The sequence below is a fragment of the Plasmodium yoelii genome (assembly GCF_900002385.2).
Source record: "Plasmodium yoelii strain 17X genome assembly, chromosome: 8".
Lineage (NCBI taxonomy): Eukaryota > Apicomplexa > Aconoidasida > Haemosporida > Plasmodiidae > Plasmodium > Plasmodium yoelii.
In genome coordinates, this window is record NC_036180.2 from 317,599 (window position 1) to 341,254 (window position 23,656).

The 23,656-nt window shown below is 23.0% G+C and overlaps 6 protein-coding genes across 6 annotated transcripts; 3 read left to right on the forward strand and 3 right to left on the reverse strand.

The window, feature by feature from the left end:
• Nucleotides 1–1,467: 1,467 nt before the first annotated feature.
• On the forward strand, nucleotides 1,468–5,157 carry PY17X_0806300 (uncharacterized protein; the record flags this gene model as incomplete). The annotated part of the gene is made up of 1 exon (XM_718927.1): nucleotides 1,468–5,157. One exon carries the CDS (start codon nucleotides 1,468–1,470, stop codon nucleotides 5,155–5,157), a length of 3,690 nt encoding a protein of 1,229 aa, XP_724020.1.
• Nucleotides 5,158–5,575: 418 nt separating this feature from the next.
• PY17X_0806400 (conserved Plasmodium protein, unknown function) lies at nucleotides 5,576–11,149 on the reverse strand (the record flags this gene model as incomplete). Its single annotated transcript, XM_022955652.1, has 9 exons — nucleotides 5,576–5,588; nucleotides 5,698–5,765; nucleotides 5,917–6,012; nucleotides 6,144–6,198; nucleotides 6,303–6,402; nucleotides 6,559–6,889; nucleotides 7,038–9,371; nucleotides 9,500–10,317; nucleotides 10,498–11,149. The coding sequence occupies 9 exons, from the start codon at nucleotides 11,147–11,149 to the stop codon at nucleotides 5,576–5,578; spliced, it is 4,467 nt and encodes a 1,488-aa protein (XP_022811902.1).
• Nucleotides 11,150–12,197: 1,048 nt separating this feature from the next.
• On the forward strand, nucleotides 12,198–12,516 carry PY17X_0806500 (conserved protein, unknown function; the record flags this gene model as incomplete). The annotated part of the gene is made up of 2 exons (XM_022955653.1): nucleotides 12,198–12,262; nucleotides 12,429–12,516. 2 exons carry the CDS (start codon nucleotides 12,198–12,200, stop codon nucleotides 12,514–12,516), a joined length of 153 nt encoding a protein of 50 aa, XP_022811903.1.
• A 729-nt stretch (nucleotides 12,517–13,245) lies between these two features.
• PY17X_0806600 (conserved Plasmodium protein, unknown function) lies at nucleotides 13,246–13,902 on the forward strand (the record flags this gene model as incomplete). Its single annotated transcript, XM_725630.2, has 2 exons — nucleotides 13,246–13,704; nucleotides 13,861–13,902. 2 exons carry the CDS (start codon nucleotides 13,246–13,248, stop codon nucleotides 13,900–13,902), a joined length of 501 nt encoding a protein of 166 aa, XP_730723.2.
• A 1,017-nt stretch (nucleotides 13,903–14,919) lies between these two features.
• On the reverse strand, nucleotides 14,920–15,198 carry PY17X_0806700 (ribosomal protein L37e; the record flags this gene model as incomplete). The annotated part of the gene is made up of 1 exon (XM_725631.1): nucleotides 14,920–15,198. One exon carries the CDS (start codon nucleotides 15,196–15,198, stop codon nucleotides 14,920–14,922), a length of 279 nt encoding a protein of 92 aa, XP_730724.1.
• A 2,304-nt stretch (nucleotides 15,199–17,502) lies between these two features.
• On the reverse strand, nucleotides 17,503–22,206 carry PY17X_0806800 (erythrocyte membrane protein; the record flags this gene model as incomplete). The annotated part of the gene is made up of 1 exon (XM_721579.1): nucleotides 17,503–22,206. The coding sequence occupies one exon, from the start codon at nucleotides 22,204–22,206 to the stop codon at nucleotides 17,503–17,505; it is 4,704 nt and encodes a 1,567-aa protein (XP_726672.1).
• Nucleotides 22,207–23,656: the final 1,450 nt, after the last annotated feature.

The following is a 23,656-nucleotide window of genomic DNA, read 5'->3' on the forward strand; positions in this document are numbered from 1 at the left end:
TTTTATTTGTACTATTTAAAAATTAGAGATAACGAATAATTGTAACAATAACACACAATGTAATAAAATAAATGCTTTAATGATAATTGTAATGATTATGCCAATTAATAATATTTTTAAGTAATTATATAATCCTTATTTTATATGTGTATTATTTTGTGTACATATATTTATTGTTTTCCCCTTATTTATTTAAAATAATTTTTCCATATTATGTTCAAATTATATCATTTTCAATAGGTGTATAAAGTTTTTTTAAGGAATTTAGCATAATATTTATTTATAAAAATATTAAATACGTAATATAATAATTGTAATAAAAAAACGCTAACAATATATTTTTTTTACTTTGGCTTATTGTTTCATGCTCACTTGTTTGTAATTGTTTTTTTTTCCTTTCATTTTCTTAAGAGTGTCGAGTAGTAATTGTATTTTTTATATCTACACTTAAGAACACCCGTATTATGTATTGCCATATAAAGCTATTATATGTTATTTTATGCATATCTCAATTAGCAATTTATTTTTAAACACACTTGAATACATGTGCATATTGTACAATATATGCAAAACAAAAAATATATAAAACACAGAGAAATTAAATAAAAACATTATATATATATTATATATATATATATTCCTAATTAAAAAAAACTCATTTATTATTCTTTTATATATCCTTAATGATATATAACTACTGAATTCTGTATTATGCCCTGGTTTTTTTCCTACCGACCTTTATTGTTTTTTTTTTTTTTTTTCGCCCTCCATACCTTTAAAACGATATCCAAATAAATATGCACAATAATGTATATTCTATTACAGTTGTTCGCATAAAATTTTACAAAATTTTAATTTATACGTTATTTATTTCTGACATAAAAAAACATAAAAATATAATAATGAAATAAATGAAAAAAAACAAACCTATTAACCATATTATTCAAATTATGCAAAACATGCAAATTAATATAAACATATTTAAACGCGAAAGGGTTTATTTAAATGCTTATCGAACTAGCTAAAAACAAATATATAAAATATGCGCTTACATATTTATATGCATGGAAAAAAATAGTTAAAAAAATGGGTAAATATAACAAGTTTCATTGATAACAATAATAATTCAGGAATATACTTAAAAATAAATATAGCACAAAATTAAATATTATAATAGCAATCAAAATATAGATAAATATAAAAACAATTTATTTATCTATGTATATACGACCCATATATATAAATGTTTAAGAATATGTATATTATTTTATATAGTCATTTTATTTATTTTATATGTTTCAATAACATATTTATATAACATTTTTATACATTTTTATCATATATTTGTATACGTTTTTATCGTATAATATATATATTATTATCCTTGGAGCTAGCCAATAAAATCGAAAAGGTACTCCTCTCTTCTCTTCTTGCACGTTCAAATTTATAAATCACACATCACTTAAAATGGCAAATGTATTGGATGTGCGAACGTTTTGCGAAATGCTAGAAGGATCCCTAAGTACATCAAGGGGAAAACGAATCCAATGTGAAGAATATTTAAAACAAGTTCCCAAAATACCGGGATATATCAATACAACATTGGATATAGTCAAAAGTGTGAACGTAATAGATGACAGTATAAGAATTTCTGCTTCGATATTTTTAAAAAATAGTATAAAAAATAATTATGAGAGTTTAGAAAAAGAAGAAATATGCATATTGATAAAAGATATATATGAAAGCTTGTTATACTTAGAGATGAAAGATAAACAATTATATGTTCAATTATTTGAAATTATGAAAATATTAATTCATAAGAATTTCCCTGAAGATTTTTTTATTTTAGAAAATATATTAAATGATATAAATCAAAGAAAGGATGTAAGGAAATTATATGTTAGTTTATACTGCTTAAAATTAATATTTAAAAAATTAAAAATAAAAAAAAAAGAAAATTATGAATTATACACAGAAATTTTAAATAAATATTTCTATCCACTAATAAACTGCCTATATGATTTAAGCTCATTAGATATAAATAATAATGATGTGAGTGAGATATTAAGTATTATATGCAAAATTTATTACTATGTTAATGATAGTTTTTTAGTTAAAGAGGTTATAATTTTAGAGTATATGGATAATTATTTTAGTTTATTTGATCATATATTAAAGAATGAAATAAATATACCGAACTATATTAATGATGAAAATTATCTAAAAACTTTACCACAATATAAATGCAAGAGAATAGTTCTAGACATTGTCACAAGATTATTATCGAGATATATCAATGCTAATTACAATAAATTTAATAATGATTTAAGCGAAAAATTTTGTCAAAACTTTTTAAATAAATGGTTATGTCCATTTTTTGACGATTTTATAATAATTTTGCAAACTTATGATAGAAATAAAAAAAGCTTAACTGATGAATGTTTAATATATATAATACAAGGTTTATCATATGGTGTTGAAAATGCAGTTATATATAAAAATTATATAAAAAATAATATCGAATTTTTGGTTAAAAATATTATATTCCCATTATTATGCTATAATGATGATGATGTAGAAAAAATATTATATGATGAGTATGATTATACAATGAATATATTTAACACATATTCTGTTGAAGACAAAAAAGTTAGTGTCACTTCTTTTATAAAAGATCTCACTAGATATAGGGGCGTGAAACACACATCCGAACTTTTTATTCTTTGCGAAAATGTTATTAGTGCATATAATCAAAATTATGCTTCGATATATAATGACCTTAATACTGGCATCATTTCACCATCCAATACCCAAGGGGCAGATAACAACTCGGTAGATTCAGAAAAACTTGAACAAGTTTTACGAAATAAATTTTGTAAATATAAATATGGTGCACTAAAAGTATTAGAATGCTTATATAACAGATTATGTGACAAAAAACGAAATATGAACATAGAAGAATTTTTAAAAACATATATCGAAAATGATTTAAATAGCCCCAATTATTTATTATGTTACCAATCTATTGTAACATATTGCTCGTTTATAAAAAAAATTGATCAATTTAAAGATATTAATGGACTTTTACGTAATTATGAAATCATATTAAATCACATGAAGAGCTCAAGCTTGTTAATTCGTGTAGCTAGTGCATCTTATATTAAAAAATTCTTTAAAATTAAAAATTATGTATTAAAAGATGCCATTATAAAAACCATACCAATTTTAATCGAGCGATTATTGAATGTCATTAAGGAAGTTAAATGTGAATATATTGTTATGACACTAGATAATTTGGCTTATACATATAAAGACTATATAACCCCATATGTTAATGACGTTGTTATAGCGCTATGCTCAAGTTTTGTTTTTCTAATAAACAAGAAAGAAACAGATGAAGAAAATAATAAAGGAGGTAGAACTTCTAACTCTTTTGAAAACAGTTTACGAAATGGTAATACTGGAAATACAATGAATAATACCTTAACAGATGATAATAATAATTCACTATTTAAAGACACAAAATTTGGTATAAATGGAGATGAAAAAAAAGATAAAAAAAATGAAAATGAAGAGTTAGATTTAAATTCCGTTATTTTATCTATTTTAACTGCAATTTTAAGTTTGCTTGATTCCGTTAATGAAAGTAATAAAGCTCAAATTTATAGAAGCACTTTATCTTATCTATATGTCGTTATTGATGAAACATTTAAATCACCATCTATTGACTACCTTGAAGAAGCATTATCACTTCTTACTAATATCACATATTATTTAGATATAGATGAACAAGTTTATATGCGCTTTGAAAAATTATATGATATATTTTATTTTAATACTGATGATAATTTAAAATTACAAGAATTAAATACGATTAGAAATAATCCACAACTTGCTTTAACCACAGATATGATATTAAATGAAAAAAATACAGATGCTTATTTTTATGATTTTATTTTTGACTTATCATTCTCTCTTGGCGTTTTTGACAACATAATTTCGAAAGCAACTCAATACTTTGTTAATATATATAGCGAAAGATACTGTATGAAATATACACATATGATATACAGATTAGGTATATTTGCTTTACATTCACGAATTATTAAAAGCAGTTGCAAATTATTTTATATTTTATTTGAAGCTACAGTAAAAATTCGAGGAATCGATGAATTGATAGAACCAATTTTAACAGCTTTTTCATTAAAGTTATTTAAACATGACCAAGTTCAGGCATTATTATTAAGCCAGAAAAAAGCAAAAGATACTCCATCGGGAGTAGATAATAATGGAACTAATGATGGGGCTGATAGCTTATGTAGTGAATATGATGAAGATATATTAAGCAAAACGAGTATTGAATATATTAAAAAATTATTTTATTCGATAATAATTTATGATGCTGAAAAATTCTTTATTTTTTTTAACAAAATGAATAAAACAAATTATATATTATTATTTTTATCAAATATGACTGATGTCAAAATTAATTCAACACGAAAAATGTACGTATTAGCTATGAGTGCAATACTTGAAAATATACACAATCCTAATATAAGTATGCACATAAGTGAAGTCAACTCTTTTATAATAAATATTGCAAATGTTGCAAACGACTACCATATAAATAGAAATAATAATGACTCATCAGAAAAATCAATAGATTCAAAATCTTCATCAGGAGATGAAAATAGCGAAATTGACATTGATGAAAATGAGGATGCTACTAATGATAAAGCATTTAAATTAATTAAAACTATTGAAGCTTTAGAAAAAAAAAATGATCTTAAAATTAAACTTAAAGATCATGTTATAGAAAATGTTGATGAATTGGCACAAATACAAGGAGATAATCAAACTCAAAATAAATTAGGAGGAAATTTTAATCAAAATCCTGACAATGAAGAAGAAGATGATGAAGATGATGATGATGATGACGATGATGATTATTATGACTATGACGATTGTTCAGATTATAGTAGCGATGAATATCGAAATGGTTTTTTTGATGATATTAATCCTTTTAAAACTTTATATGATGCAACCTTTAATTTGTATAAAAAATATGAAAATTTATGTAACCAAGAAATATTAGGAAAAATTAAGTATCTTGTTGATGCTGATTTAACTGCACAAATGCAGGAAACATCAAAATAATCAGGTATTCGAAATATTTTAAACAATTAATGTAACTAAATTCACAACCATGTTTGCATGTGCATATATATGCATGTATAGAAATATTTTTTTTTAACAAATTTAACGAAATAGTTGTGTTTACGTTTTTGGCTAGCTCATGTGGCTACTTAAAAAAACATTTTCCTTCATATTATTCAAAAAGAAATTCAAACAAATTATGCAACTAAATGGATAAGCAAAAATATACCCATATATGCAGTATATTTTGCTCAGAAAAATCCTGAATAAGCAAATTAATAAATAAATCAAAACTGCGTAAAAAAATCGGCGAATGCATCTTTGTGTGCTTCGCCAATGCTCTGCATTTTTATAACTTATTTTAAATTACAAAATGTTCAAATTCTTCACGAAATGTCCAATTAAACCTTATAAAAGGCTACAGCAGGGCTCTAAAAAGGGGAAAAGAGGATAATTAGGGTCACAAAATCTTGCTCTATATTCTCATTTACATATATAAATATATATTATTTAAATGCGGATATATGTATGTATGCTTACTTATTGAGAATATCCATGTATAAGTGCTTTTTCTCATCATCAATGTTTTGATAGGAAAATATATTAATCTAAACGCGAAAAAATGTAGTACAAACATATATATGTATTACGTATACATTTTGTTATCCATATGACAAACATTAGATTGCGCATAAAATGATATCATGCTATCATATACACATAAATGTGTAAAAAAAATTATATAATATATATGCATACCATTTTTTTCCTTTGCTCGATATCTATATCAGATAAAACAAAGGTATTATCTATCATTTGGAGTTTAATGAAGTTGTATAGTTTCTCAACACACAGCTGTATAATTGAAAAAATGGGGGGAAATAAATGTGGGTTCTGAAAATTAAGCACATGTTATGTATACAAACGTTTTTCTTATTTTTCTTATTTTTCTCATTTTTCTCATTTTTCGTATTTTATAAAATTACGTCATATTTAAAGTTTTCCATAAAGCTAATTGCCTTTTTGATAATGGATTTTTTCCTATTAAAAAAAAGAAAACAAAGAAATATAATGCCCATAACTTTATTTTTTAAATAACTAAACAGAAATATATATATGAATGTTTCATCAATTAATGATCTTACAAAATGTTTAGAACGTGTGTGAAATGAGATTTCTCTTCAGGGCCTTTTATTAGCATCTTAATTTTGCTCAAAAAATTGTTAAAATGCATCATATAATCACCTAAAAACAAAAAGAATATGTGTATAAACATTGTGTCAAATATGTCCCCTTATGCTCATAATTGCATGAGCTATTCATGTAAAAAAACATGAAAAATATAACCTAATTATAATAACTGAAATAAACATAAACAATTATATACATATAAAAACATACTTTGAGAAGAAATAAAGGTAGTCGATTTCTTCCTATCCAAATAATCTTCAATACATGATATCAAAAATTCATAAATAATTTCTCCATTTTGATGATAAAAATCAAACATATTTTTGTTAAGTTTTAAATTATTATTTATAAAATTTAACAGATCATATAACTTTTGTAACTTTTCTTGATAACTCTCGTTTGAGTTTAAATGATTTTGCACCTTTTGTCTTAAATAATCTAATATTATTTCCCCTTGTTTTCCTTTATCCATGTTAAATAAAAAGTTGAAAAATACATCCATATTATTCATTGCGTGAAGCTCCTGGTTTTCTATATATTTCTGAGAAGTAAAAAAAAAGGTGTTGAGGATATGCATAATATATATATATATAGGTGTGTGTAAAGAACGATTATGAAATATGCACAACTTCCATGAGCATCGAAAGAATACGTCTATTTTATTTGTCCCGAATGGTGCACTAACTTACCTTGTATATTTTTGCGCCGATATCAGATATAATTGTATTGTTGACGTTCAAAATTTTTGCTAATTTAAATATATTTTCTTTGTAGGTCAATTTATTTTCATTATTTATAATATCAATTACATACAAAACATATCGCTCAATTAGTTTTTGGAGAAGGTTGTGATTCGTTTCTATTAGTGCAAACTTAAGAAGATATCCTTCCCCATTTTTTTTGATAAGATCATAGTTGTTATATATAGTTAGTATTTCATTAATATTATTAAAAAAATCAGAATCAGTTTTATATATATAGAAATTTTCCTTAATGGATAAAAATATAGAATATATATGATCATATATGCATCTTAACTCTACATCTGTAGCTTTTTGTTCAGAAATATTTAGAAAATTAATAATTTTTTTTAAATACATATTTTTAATATTTGTATAATTTTTGTTTAATAAATTTGTCTTAATAATGTCATTTATCATTTTTTCATATTGATCAATTAAATATATATCATGTATTCCTTCTGAATTATTTATGTTTAATATAATTTCATATAAATATAAATCTTTTCGATTATTATAAAGATTGTCTTTTAATAATAGTAGTTTATTTATGTACATTTTTTTACTTATTTCTTCAAATGATTCATCATCTATGTATTCAAAAATATCATCCTTTTTAATTATGTATTTGTTTATATTTACATTGCTATCATGTTTATTATTTTTTTTTACTTTTTCTAATTTATCTATAAAGTTCAAATTCTTATAATCAAATAAATTTTCATTATTTATTATTCCCAAATCACTATCTAGTTTTTTTAAATTTTCTAAATTACTTTTTACAACTTTTTCTAAAAAATTTTTAATAATATTATCCTCAACTTCTTTGTCGATCTCTACATTATCCAATTTGAAAACCTTTTTGAATATATTTCTTTCTGATTTATTTTTCATATATTTTAAAACAAAAATTTCATATAATCTCTTTCGTTCATCTATTGAAAGTATTTCTTCGCCTTCTTCCTCTTCTCGCATGTTTCTTTCGAAGTTTTCGTTGCATAAAAACTCATCTTTTTTATTAGGAAAGCTTATATCACTATCAATATAATCTTCCTTTTCGATATTTTCATTCACATTATTTTTCTTTGTATCGTTAATCTTGTTTAATATGGAAGTATCATCAGTATAATCAGTTACTGTAGTTTCTTTGGTTGTCTCTGAGGAAATTGTTTGTTTTCCAAAAGTTTGACCTTTAAATGAATTATGAGAAAATATATTTTCCAAGTTAAGAATCATATTTTTCGTTTTAATATATTTTCTTTTTTTCTTCAACTTTTTATAAACATAAAATAAGTTGAGAACAAGTTTTAAACATTTGTCCATATTATCTAGTTTAAAAAAAATGTTAATATTTTCCTTAGTTTTAATAACAAAATCGAGAATAATATTTTTTATAATATTTTCAGTACATTCAGAACTTAATGTTATTCCATTCTTCAAAAAGAATAAATTTTCATTTTTATTTTTAAAATTTTTAAAAATTAAATTATTAAGAAATATTTTATATTCTTTATTCATATATGGGAATAAGTATTTTTCTAATTGATTGTCTACGAATTCTTTAGGAATTGATAAATATTTTCGAAAACTATGAATATCTTTTATTTTTTTGAGCATTGTTTCTAATTCTTTCTTTTCCCCTTCATCACTTTTATTGTTGTTATCTTTTCCATTTGAACTTTTGGTTTCTTGATTCTGCTCATCCTTTTTTACATTTCCCTCAACTATATAATCAACACTATCTTCTATATATTTGTACATTCGTTCATCTATATTTTCATTATCATCATATATTTCTGCGTCTGTCCCTTCAATATCTTCTGTTTCTTCTTCTTCGTAATTTGTATTTTCACTATAATACTTTTCAATATCATCATCATCATCTTTTGAATTTTGGTCGTCTTTTATTACATTATTATTTAAATATTGTTCATCTCCATTTATTTCATTATTTCCCATCAATTGACCAGTTGAACTTGTATCCTCAATAATATTACTTTTTACATTACTAAAATCACCATTCTCTTTACTAGCCAATTGGTTATGCTTAAAATATGGTGTATCATAATTTTTTTTTTCCAAAATATCATTTACTAGTTTATTAAAAATAGATAAATTTACTTCATTTATTAAACTTTTGTCAAGAATTAAAAAATCTAATTTTTTAATATCATCAAAAATATTTGTAGACAAGTTTTTATTTTCGATAAGTGAGTATATATGTTTTTCGTAGTTTTTCTTCATCCGATCGAGTATGCAATCATTTATAACATTTTCATTTATCTGAAAAAGAAAGAAAAATAAAATGAAATTTTTTTTTATCCTTATCCATAATGTGATTATTTATACAATATTATGATTCAAATATTCATAGGGACATATAAAATGAGTATATACTCCATAGTACTTACCATCAAATGATCCTTTATGGAGGTTAACAAAAAATAGTTGGATAACTTATTATTACTCTTAAACATAGGAATGTTATATTCATTATTATTTATAAGGTTAAAATTTTGTAGAGAAGATATATTATATTTTAATAAAATGTTAATTATATAAAATATGTAACATATTCGCGAAAGTACTTCACTATTCGTTTTATTAGTATTATCTACACTCGTATAATACACATTATACTTATTCAAAACTAAAAATGTAATATTTTTAATATTGTCTATATTATTAATAAATAATTTTTTATACAACTTAATAAAAGAACTTATGTTATAAATTATTTTTTCATCCATTTCTTTTTCTATATATATTTGTTTATTTAAAAATTGTGAAAATAAATCATTTAAAGAATTAAATATGTCTTCTTTTGTACAATTATATTTATCCATAAAATTTTCAATTTTTTTTTTTGTTAAATTATTTATACCTTCATAAAAAAAATAATTTGTAAATAACATACCAAATAAATCATTTGATATTGAAAAATATTGATTATATTTATTCAAAAATAACGAATTAAATAATATTGAAAATATTCCTATTTTATATATTGATAAACTTTTTATTGAATATATTAATTTAAAATAATTTTGTAATAAAAACATATCTTCAAATTTTATATTTCTTATTATCCCTTTCAACAAAAATGCAAATACACCACTTAGACAAAAAAAAGATCCATACTTTAGTATATTCACATTTTTCAGATAAAATGATAAGAAATTGCAAAGTCCTGTTCTATAAAAAATATTTTCCTTTTTATCCAAACGATCTGAAGAAATTTATAAAGATTCGAACCAATGAGATAGTTTGGAAAGAATAAAGCAAACTCATAGCATGCACTGAAAAATTCACAAAGACTGTATCATACTCCTGTTGTTAATCTCGGAATTATTAGAATCACACAACATACAACCATGCATACAAATATACAATATGCGGAAGAACAAACCTGTAAAGGAGGAAAGGAAACCACCTTGTCGACTGATCAAACTATTTATATAGTAGTAATAGGACTGTATATTTTGATAATACTTATTATAAGGAAGGTTATTTTCATCATTTGGGCGCTTTAGATAATAAGATAAAATCAAATTAAGGATATTATAATTTTTTTTTTCCTTTTTTTCTTTTAAAATTTTCATTTCGTTTAAATAATATTCTATAGTATTTTTGTTTCCTCTTTTGTTATTAAAAGTTTTATAACCATATTTTGAAAAAAATTCTTCTTCATTTTTCAAAGTCGGAATATAATTGATTAATTTCATTATTTCTTTTTTCCCATCATCTTCGTCTGAGTTATTTACATCCTCATTTTTTAAATACTCTTCGATCTCTTCATATGTAATATCATCTTCTTTATTACCTTTTATGCGTAAAAGGGACATAACTTTTTTGTTTTTTTTAAGGTATAATTCTTTTTGTCTATTTTTTTGAGTTGCTTCATTTTTTAACAATTTCCCTACCAAATTATTATTTTGCCCCTTTAAATTAACCACTATATATGTTCTAACAGGATTCCTATTATAACATTTTAAAGCAAAAATTGATACATTTTCTGACAGAATTAGTAATAAGGCCCAAATGAAATAAGAATAACGCATTATTCAGGTTAATATAAATCGGTACATTAATTTTTTTTGAAGCAAACACTATGAAATAACTTTCATAAAAATCAATCCTCCTATTTTATTTTTCCTTTTTCTTTTGTCACACATTTCTTATAAAATGTTTTTTTTTAATGTTCTCTTTAAATGGATGTAACGGAGACTTTATATAACCGACTATGTAGTAATATCGTATAAAACCTAACTTTCAAATAATTGGAAAAAAAAAACGAATAAGCAAAAATATGCGTACAAACACTCTAGTACTATGCAATGTTATTTCCTATGTTTAATTCAATCGATCTGAACTTAATCTTGTATTTGCTCCATTGCTTTACTTTTATTTTTACAAATGCTATTTTCCAAATTTTTATATTTGACTTTAAGGGTTATATATATATATATATATATGTATATACAATTAATCAAATTATGTTGAATTTACCCATATTCGTGTGGTACTTTTTTTTAAATCTTCCTTGTGCGTGTGTGTGTATTTTTTCTTTTCCCTTTTTACATATATTTTATTCTTTTTTTGTTCACAAAATTGTATTATTATTATTATTTTTTTTTCCCCTGAAATTCATATCATACTTTTTATGATTTTAAAAAATGTTTTGATATTTATTTTCCTTGTAATAATAAATATACATTGTATACATATATATAAAAGTATATACATTTTATGTTTGTATTATCTTATGCCCCATGCTTATGCGCATTTGAATTAAGAATATATACAAATCAAAATTATTGGGAACGATAAATGCTTTATTTATACAGATCCATATATTTAGGCAATAAACGAAATTTTTTAATTTTAACAAAAAAATACTGAAAAAATGTATAAAATATAGAAGGCGTAATTTAAATAGCTAAAAATGCAAAATCTAGAATTATTTTTCTATAGATAGTCTTTTTTTTTATCTACTTTAACTTATTGTAAAATAAATTTTACTTATTCATAAACGACTGTTATTAATTCAGTATCATTTTTGCTATCACATAGATTGTTTATTTTTTAATTAAACATTCATACATAAATATGGAAAATACTAAATGTGCAACCGAGTATAATGAACTGCTTGATTGTTTGGAAAAATTCGATAGGTTTCTTTGAACATTAATATAATATATTTACATATATCAGTAAAATACTTTTTATGAAAATATATAATAAATATCTAAAGTATACATATGTATATATATAGTGTGACAAATTTATCTTCCATATTATTTTTCATGATAATACTTTTTCTCACATGCTTACACACAGGAATTGGGGAAAATGTCAAGATCAATTAAAATTGTTTCGATTTTGTTACTATCAAAAGGATGATATCATTGACACGGAAAAAAAATAATTGGATCCATTGATTGAATCGAGACAGAATAAAACAACGAATTACCAAACCGAATATAATAAAATTCATGAATTAATCAAAATCCTTTTTAACAGATATTTTTTTTTATTCCATTATTATTTCGAAATTCTATATGGTACACCTGTACCCATATAACATAGAATGTTTTATAAATATTCATTTGAAAAATTTAATTTATAATATTTTTTTCAAGTTATATATGATTTGTTTCTATTTTTTCCTTTTTTTTTATTTAGAAAAATTATAATAATTTTTTAATTAAATAAATAAGAAATAATAAAAAAAATATATTATTATTGTGACACTTTTCATAGTAATGTGTCAAAATATTATACCATTTTTTTTATGTGTGTAATGCTAAAAAGTGTTGCAAACAAAATAGTGGTATTATTTACAACTGTTTGGAAAAATAAAATAAAAATAAATTTGTAATTTAAAAAAAAATATTATGTACAAATTTTATAAGCAATTTTTTCTATATATTTTTTTCACCAATCGCATCTGTTAATTTTGTCTACATTACATTTATATTTGTTTTATTCATTTATTTATTTCTAGATTCATGTCTCTTTATGTGTAGAAATATAAATACATTGAACTAAAATAGCCAAGAGTTTATCTAAATTGTCATTTTTATTTTTTCATATTTTTTTGTATTTAAAAATGCGTTTTTAGACGCTAAATAATATCATTGTTAAAAAGAAAAAAATGGATGTCGAATTAAATGAAAGTGTGCAAGTCGATGACACCCAAAAGGAAATTAAAAAGAGAAAAAAAAGAAAAAAAAAAATTATAATAAATGTTAAAAAAAAAGTTCCTAAAAAAAAGATAACTATAAATGAAAATGTGATCAGCGATGCCACGGAAATGGAAAATTCGGTAAATAAAGAAATTTTGGATATTAGTATAGATAGCACACTTAACGCTAGTAGAACTAGTACACTTAACGCTAGTAGAACTAGTACACTTAACGTTAGTAGAACTAGTACAATTAACGTTAGCAGAGGTAGTACAACTAACGTTAGCAGAAGTAGCACAATCGATATTCCTCAAACTAGTATATCCAATAGTAAAACAAATAATAAAATGAACACTAAAAAAGGTAATCGTACCCCTAAGGATAATCAAATCGCCAATTTTTTTGGAAAGGAATACAACACTAAAGAGGTAAATAAAAAGAAAAAATAGCACACAATTATAGTATTACTTATTCATATTCGAAGCAACATTTAGAACAACATTACCAAATTTTGTGCTTTTCCGTTTTTCCTTTTCGTTTTTTTCAATTAATTTTATTACTTTTTCATATTCCAAATCTTATAGATAATGCGATGCCAAATATCCGACTTCCTTCTAAAACGGTGAAAAAATACAATGCCGCCAAACTTTTCAATGTCAACCGTTTTCTTTAACCTATATTTACAAAAATAAAAAGAAAATAATAAACTAGCAACCCATAATAACAACGCGAATTTGCACACCGAAAAGGCAACTTAATTTCAATTTCATGCTTCTTCGATTTTTTATAATTTAGCAATATTATAAATCTGCACTTTTTTGGTAGCATAACATGCACATGGATTAACGCATTCTCTGGCGCTATAAGCACATATATACACTATTCAGCATTCCCCATTTGATGAATAATTGTTTTTAAAATTAATAAGAAACATGGGAATAATATCTATGCATGTTTCCTGTTAATATGCCCATATATACACAATACAGATATATGTATATATCCATATTTTTATATCTATCAAGTATAACGTTTTTTTCGTATTATATATAAAATATTACAGTTTATTTTAATGTTTTTTATTATGTGTCATAAATAATGCAGAACATAAATAGTATGTAAACAAAATAATGTTTCATAAAAAATGAATATACATAAAGGGAAAAAAGTAAAAAACATAACATAAATATATATGCATATATATTTATTTTATTTTTTTATTATCAACACATAATTGCATTTTTTTTTTGATATTTCTCTTTTTAAAAGCTTAATCTTTTTTATATATATTATTTTTTTTCATTTAAAACTGGTATAGATTATTTTCACTTTTTAAGTAGTCCTGAACGAAATATGTATAAAGATTAAGTGAATCTTAAAATGTAAGCACCTTTTTTTACTGTGAATACCATTCATAACAAAACCTATTAATAGCATAGCTCCAGAATACTCACATGGGTATACATATATATATTCATGTATAATATTTTGTGGCAATACTATTTTTTTGGATAATTATGAGAAAAGTATATCAACTTTCGTCGTGTTCTTGTTTTGCCTAAATCGCGAATCCCCCAAAATTAAGTCACATGCAAATATTGTATATTTTGGTAATTTTTTTATGGGGTATATCTACATAACAATTATCTTTGTTTGGGTTTAGGGGTACTTCCCTCAGCAAATTTATTTTTTAGTTTTCTTCTTAAAGTTTTAATATATCTACATCGTCCAGTACCAATTGTATTTCTTCTTTTTGCTTTTACTGACCAGTTATATCTTCTTTTCTTAGCATCTGGATATCCGCATGAAGCACATCTTTTTTTTTGTAAATGATAACTTCGTTTTCCACATCTTAAGCAAAGGAAATGACTTTTTCCATTTCTCTTACCAAATGACCCTGTACCTTTTCCAGCTTTACCCATTTTATATTTTAAATAATAAAATTATATAAATAAATTAATATTTATTAGTAAAATTATATATATATTTTTTTTAATAATATAAATAAATATTATTTTTTTTTATATCGTTAATTAATTGTTTTTTTTTTTTTTTTTTTATTCCTTAATATTGCATTTCCAATTATGTAATTTTGTAATTGTAAGTATTTTTTATTTTATTAATATTGTTATATTTATTATAATTTTTTTGAACAATTTCCAGCAAATTTTTATTAATTTATATTAATATATTTGTGAAGTATATATTTTTTATAGTATGCATTATTTATATGCAATATATTATATGCATATAGATATAAGCTCATAATATGGCCCTATACAAAATATATTTTACATTATATTCATAATAAATTAGCATATTTATTATATATCAGTAAATATCTATATATATGGTGCTTCCCTATTTGTTTTCATTATTTTCAATATATACATAATTATATTTATTTTTTTTTATCGGAAACGGCTGGTTTAACCTCTTCCTACAAGTTTTTATATTATTAGGGTTATTAAATATATAATGCATAACAAAATTATTGCATATGTATTGGGTAAAAAAATGCTATATAATATGCATGAATTATTTTATAGAAATTACTTGATTTGCCCCTATTTTTTATTGCAAAAAAGTCGAAGAAAAAAAATACCTTATTTTTGTATGTATGTATATATATATTTAAATACCCTATTGTATTATTTCAATTTTAGTACAATATAAAAATAAATAAACCTTACGAAATCTTAACTTTTATATTTTTAATAAAAAAAATGGAAAACTAAATTTTATGTATAATAAATCTTCCTGCTTCCTATTTGTATGTGCTATCGTATTGTAGTTATACAAATAGTATCCAATAAATGGATAATATATATGTAGTACTTTTGGGGGACTTATGGGTCGTCATTATAGGGGTATTGTATATACATACGATAATGATTATATACATATATATTTAATACTATGCATATATTTTATATTATTATTATTATTTTTAATTAAAAACCACTCCCCATATTATATAAAAATAAATTGAAGCAATTGTTAATATATAAATATAATTAAAATTAACAAGTAAATAAATAGCAATTAAAAATAAATAAAATAATTCCAAAAATTTAAAAAGTGTTAACACTTTAAATATTAAATAAAATGATTTTTTTAATTTCCTAATTTTAATGCCTTAAAAGCTAAACAATGGAAAAAATCTATGCCATCATCCCCTTTTATCCCTTTAATTTTGTGAATATAAAAATTACAACAAACATCGTATAGGAAAATAATAAGGAAAATAAATTCGAACAAAATTATCGGTTATACCTTTATATGGAATAGAAAATACATGTAACAATTTTGTATTTATCTTGTTGGGGGAGTATTTCTATCATTAACCTCGCAACTTTTTACTAAGTTATAACAAAAAATGCTTAATAAAACTAAAAATTGGCATTTCAATTTTTTTTACAATGCTTATATAAAACATATTTGTCTTTCTAATAGTTAAACTATTTTCAAGTTTCTTGAAAAGAAAAAAATGATATTTTAGCAAACTTGTGGTACTACGCTTTGCTACTATTAAGTATATCTCACCAAATTTCTTATTAAAAAAATAAAATTTTAACCCAATATTGTGAATATTATCGGTACTATACGATATAGCTATGCAAATAGCGCCTTAATTTCAGCTTGTTCCTATATATGAAAGAAAATTAGCATACAAAAAAATATAATACAAGATATATTTATTTCTATTAATTTATATGTAGCATAGTTTTGTTGACTGTGTTATAAAATGTGATATTTAATAGTTCGCATTTGTATGCCAAAAAAAGTAAAATAAATGTGTTTATGTGGGTTTACTTCGAATATAAGCTATGCACCCCTATTTTTACTTTGCCATATTAAAAGCGATATTCTATATCATGTATTTATTTCATATTTTTAATAAGTATGTTATTAATTAGTTTATGCAAATAGTTTTGAAAACATGTAAAAAAAATTCAAAAAGATTAAAAAAATATATGAATACCATTACTACGATAAAATATGGTACAAACAATGCACACACACTCTCTCACACACACAACAACAACAACAACAACAAAAAAAATTAATTATAATAACATATAGTGAAATAAAATAAAAATAATTCAAAGTATAAGATATATACATATTATCACACAAAAGAGGAAACGCTACAACAATTATTTTCATTTATTTCTCTCTACATATATATACTTCTATTAGCAAGTAAAAGTTCCTTATCACACTTAGAAAACGTTTAACTTCCAACAAAATTGATCGTCCCCTTTTCTAAAAAGAGAAACATTTTCTTTCATTAATTTGTCAATACATTCAGGAGGTGCATCTTTGTTTGTTAGTTTTTTACATGAATCCATTATATCAGCATATGAATATTTTTTTAAAAATTGTGGATTCCCATAAGCATTATTATGACTGATGCTAACTCCGGGAACCACATTGTTTGATCCAACAACTTGATTAGCTGAATTATTATTGTTAGTTGTGTTAGTACTATTACTATCTTCATTTTTGTTTTTATTTTTCTCCGTTTTTTTTTCGTCATAGTTAACTCCATTCTTATCTTTGAATGAAAAATATTTATTATTGAAAATTTTTCGATTAGCATTATTTCTACCATTATATTTTGTCTGATCCTTTGAATCAGTACCCAATGAATTGGAATTATTGCTATCCTTGTTTTTCCATTCCTTTTTATTACCTTTTCTATCTTCATCATGCTCATCTTCATTGGTACCATTTTGCTCACCATCTATTTGGTTATTATTTTTATCATTATCTTTCTTTAATGGCTTTTTTTTTTTTTCATGAGCAGTTTTTATTGAATCATTTGAATCTTCATTTTCAGTGATATCAGTTTTTTTTTTAATTTCATTTTTTTTTTTTTTTTTTTTCTCTAATTCTTCATCTCCTTCCCCGTTTCCACCGTTCGAAGCTTTTTTTTCTACACCTTTATTATTATTGCTGCTAATGGCATTGATATTTTTTTTGTTAAAATATCCTTTCCCTTTTTTTCTTTCAAATGTTTTACCATCATTTTTTGTGCCCACATTTTCATATTTCATACCATGTGGCTCTTTTTTATTATTTTTATTGGACTTAAAATTTTTTCCATAATCATTTACTTTCATCATGTTCTTATTATCATTTCCATTAGTATTACCACTATTATTATTACTATTACTATTGTTATTGTTATTTCCGCTATTATTATTAGTTCCACTATTTCCACTATTACCACTATTTCCATTATTGCCACTTCCATTATTACTATTATTATTATTATTGTTTCCATTTGTGTTATTATTGCAATTACTACTACTTCTACTTCTGTTCCTATTATTTTTTGAGTTATTTTTTGAATTATTTTTTGCATTATTATTACTATTATTGTTTCGGTTATTTTTTCTTCCACTATTATTACCATCATTTGGTGTATCTTTTGCGTTTTTCGATCCTCTCGCCACATTATTATTTTTATCATTATCACCATAAAACTTTCTTGAATCATCATTATATTTCTCATTTTTCTTATTATTATTTCCACTATCCAAATGAGCATTAGTATAACTTACACTATTTACGCCCCCTGGCATAATATTATTATTATACATATTATTATAATAGTTTTCTCCATCTAACCCATTATAATTTCCTGGCATTCGTACCATGTTATTATTAGTTCCATCCATTCCTCTTATATATTTCATACCTTTATGATTATTATGCATATGCTTATTTCCTTTCATATCATTTCCTTGACCATACATATCGTTATACATATTATATGCATTATATGGATCATATATATTCATATTTGGAAATAAGTTATGAGATGAATTATTAACATTATAATTGTAGTAATTAAAATATGCATCAAAATGAGGGTTGGGATTATTTCCTCCATGATGCCCATACATATTATTATCATAACCATTTAACCCATTAGGTATATAATATAAATTATTGTAATTATAAAAATGTTTTGGAGGCCCTATAGGCATTGCAGGTGGGTTAGAAGAATTTGGAATTCCTCCAATAACGGTTTGAGAATTTGCTCCGATTATTGAAGTACCCTGATTAATACTACTACCTGCAACAGTAGTAGTACTACTACTATCAACATTATTATTTGCATTTCCAGTATTACTATTATTTTCTTGAGGATTATTATTAGCTACATTTGATATTTTAAAAATATTATTTTCAATAATATTTTGAATTTTTTGTGTTGTTTTAATTCTTACATTTAATTTTTTGTCATTTACTGATTTGGTTTTTAAATATTGTGCTAAGGCTTCTGTTTTTTTTTCATTTCTCAAAGTAATAAATATAGTATTATTAACATCATTTCGAATGTTTAATACATCATTAGGTTGAATATTAGGGGTACTTAAAACTATGCTTTTTATTACATTAATATAATGCGAGTTTATATCTCTTATTATTATTACATTTCTTTTATTGTTCAAATTTAATAAAAAGTTTTTATTATCTTCTTCAAATGATAATTTTTCTGTATTTTTTTCTTCTTCACTTTTTTTCGTCATTTTATTCTTTTCTTTTTTTTCTTCGTCTTCCCCATTTTTTCCAGCCCCATCGGTTGAATCCTCTAATTTCTCATCTTTTTCATCACTTTCTTGTGGTTTATCATTATTATCTTTACCATCATTCTCGTTATTTTTATCTCCACTTTTTTCTTCACCTTTATCTTCACTTACAAAATCTTCACGTTTTGTACCCTCAACTTTGTCGGAAATTCCTGCTTTTGACGCTTCGTTTTCCTTTCCCAATTTCTCAATACTATCCGGAGTTTCGCCTTTTTCAACTTCCCCTGAGGCTACATTATTTTCAGATTTATTTTTCAAAGCATTATCACCATCTTCCGTATGTTGTGATGCCACAACATCTTCTGAAGTACCAATTTTTATATTATTATCTGAAGTCTTTCCAACTTCACCAGATAACAAAGCATTGGTATTATCTGAATCTTCGATTACATCTATGGCACCATTATTACCAGAATCGGCAATACCCTTCTTAGTTTCATCATCAATGGTATCATCTCTTTTACCAACATTAATACACTTTAAATCGTTCAAAACATTAGCCAATATTTCCATATTATTATTGTTATTATTATCACTAACAGTAGCATTTGTATTACCATTATTTGCAGAAGTAGCGGGAGCTCCTCCTCCTCCTATGGTAACTAAAGGGGCTATATATGGGTGCTTAGCAATTACGTCAATATTTAATTTGATATTATTATACATATAATATAACAAATAATCGTCAGACATAATATTTTCTCTTTTAAAAATTTCGATAACTCTATTTTTCATTTCGTTGTAAATATTCGATGTATTTAAATTCTTGTAATTTTTTTTTTTATTTTTATCATATAAAAATTTTTTATTTTTTCGGTTTTTCATATTATCATGATATATAGAATGAAAATTATTATAATTATTATGGTTGGGATTATTGAAATACATATTATTTAAATTGTAATAATAATAATTCATAGGTAAGTAATTATATATATCCCCCATCAATTTATTATAATTAAATCGAGCATCTATAGCGTTCGCTTCGTTACCATTGCTATTATTATTTCTATTATTATTGTTAGGGGTATTATTAGCATTATATCCATCTGGCCCTGTTCCGCCGAATTTTGCAGAATAATAATTCGGGGCTAAATCCATATTTTTACCTTCATTTTCATCAAAGAAACAGTTATAAGCATAATTATATAAATAACCATTTCCTATATAATTGTTATTATTACTGCTACTATTAATGCTTCCATTTATAACACTATTATTAGCAGGATTAAGTATATTACCGTTATTATAGACAAACATGTTGTTTACTGGATTTGTTCCATTTTCATTATGAGGATAATCAATGTAAGGTATAGGGTTATTATTATTTACTACATTGTTCATTTTATAATTTTTGTTTCCTTTAATATTGTAATTTTTATTATTATTGCTACTATTGTTTGTATTATTATTTGGGGAATTATTATTATAATCATATTTGTAACTATTTTTGTTTGGAAAATTATTCACAGTTCCATTTGTATTGTTATTTTCATGCTTATTATAAACTTTCTTTTTATTAAAATCTTTCATAAGTGTGTTATTATTTGCACCGGCATCGTTATATTCACTAGTTTTATCCTTATTAGTATTACTATTCACATTGCTTACATTGTTATTATTTTTATAATTATATGAACTATTTTTATTATTTCCATCATAGTTATTATTAGCTCTCCAATCATTATTGTTGTTTCCATTATAATTGTTATAGTGCCCATATTCATTTTTCTCGTTTTTTATTGTGTGCTTATTTTCTTTGGCTGTTTTACCATGAGTACTTGAATTTTTATTGTTATTATTTTTTATGTTCATCGTATTATTATCATTATCCTTTTCAAAATAATTTTCAGTATTCATTTCTTCTTTTCCTTTACCTTTTCCGCTATTATTTTCTCCATTCTCGGTATTTGCATTTGCCTTATTTTTTTTCTTTTTTCTTTTTTCATCTTTATTATCTTTTTGATTTCCATCACATATTTCATCATTTACATCTTCTTTATTTTCTTCATTTTTTAATTTATCAATACTGTTAACATTGTTGCTGTTAGTTAAACAATCCCCATTGCTGTTGTTGTTGTTGGTACTATTTTTATTCTCCTTTTTATTTTCATTTTTTTTTATAACATTTTTTTCTTTAGTATTATTATCACTTCCCTTTTTAATTATGTTTTTGTCTTCATTTCCCCATGAACTTTCTTTTATTTTCCAATTGCTGTTTTTATTTGGAGTGCTACCCTTTACAACCTTTTTTGTGCCACTCCCACTCTCCTTATTCTCTTTGTTATCATTATTGTCCTTACTATCTTTGTGTGTACTCATTTTTTATATTATAAACGTTAACTTAAAAAAATAAATAATAATATAATAATATAATAATAATAATAGTGGTAATAATAATAAATTATTTTTTAACTAAAGACGAATACAAATTAACGCATTTAATTGTGAAAATGAATATACGTATATAGCGTACACTTATTATACTATATATGTATGCACATATACGTAATATTGGAAATTAATATATACATTTATAAATGATTTATTACATACATATCCCTAACAATATATATATGGCATATATGCATATAATTGTGAGCCTACACACATATATATGCATACATTCACGAAAACGTATATATATATATGCACTATGTGTTTGCTTACGATCATTTAATATGATCAATTATCATATTAAATTATATTTATAAGGATATTAAGATATATAAATATGTGTATTTAATTTTTTTTTAACGGTTAATAAAGAATTATGCATTAATTACATGTAACTACTTTTGGTTGAACCACTACATACATATATATATATATATATATAGATAGGTAGGTAAATATAGATATATATAGATATTTTATTTAATTATTATATAAATATTATATTATTTTTATTTTTTTTTTTATTATTTTATTATTATTTTTTTATTATTATATATATTTTGTGAAAGTACTTAAAATATTTAAATTTAATATGTTGGAGGTCTATAGAAATAAATACCTCTCTCTAAACATATACTTTCAAATATAAATATATGTTATTTTTATATTTCTAAATATTCAGTAAATCAGTCTATATGAAATTTAAATAAACTATAAGGATGTAAATATATTATATGTATATGTATATATATGAATAATACATATTGCTTATTCGAACATTCAACTGTTCATTTGTTGGTTTGATTACCCATTTTATTCTTTATTATTATATAAGCATATATCTTAAATAAATATAAAATAAAATGTAAAATAAAATATAAAATAAAATGTAAAATAAAATATAAATAATATATATAATAATATATATATAATAAAATATAATAGAGAACAATGTTATTTATTACAAAAATAATACAAAAGAAAAAATATTCGTCCCTTTCCCTAGTAACAATTCATCATTTGTGATATAATTATATATATATATATAATATGTATGTACTAATTTTATATTTTTAGTTCAATATATAAATGTGAAAAAAATAGCATTCATATCCTTCCCGTTTTCGTAACATGTACTATATATTAATATGTATACTATTTTTTACGAATACGAAATATAGCTTATAACACAACATTATTTATTATTTTTTAAGTAATGCATTATATATATATGAACTGCATATATTTTTAAAAATAATAACACTTATGAATACTATACACTTATATTACATATATATTATTATATACAAAAAATAAAAATAAAATAAAATATAATAAAATATAATATAATATAATAAAATAAAATACGCGTGAA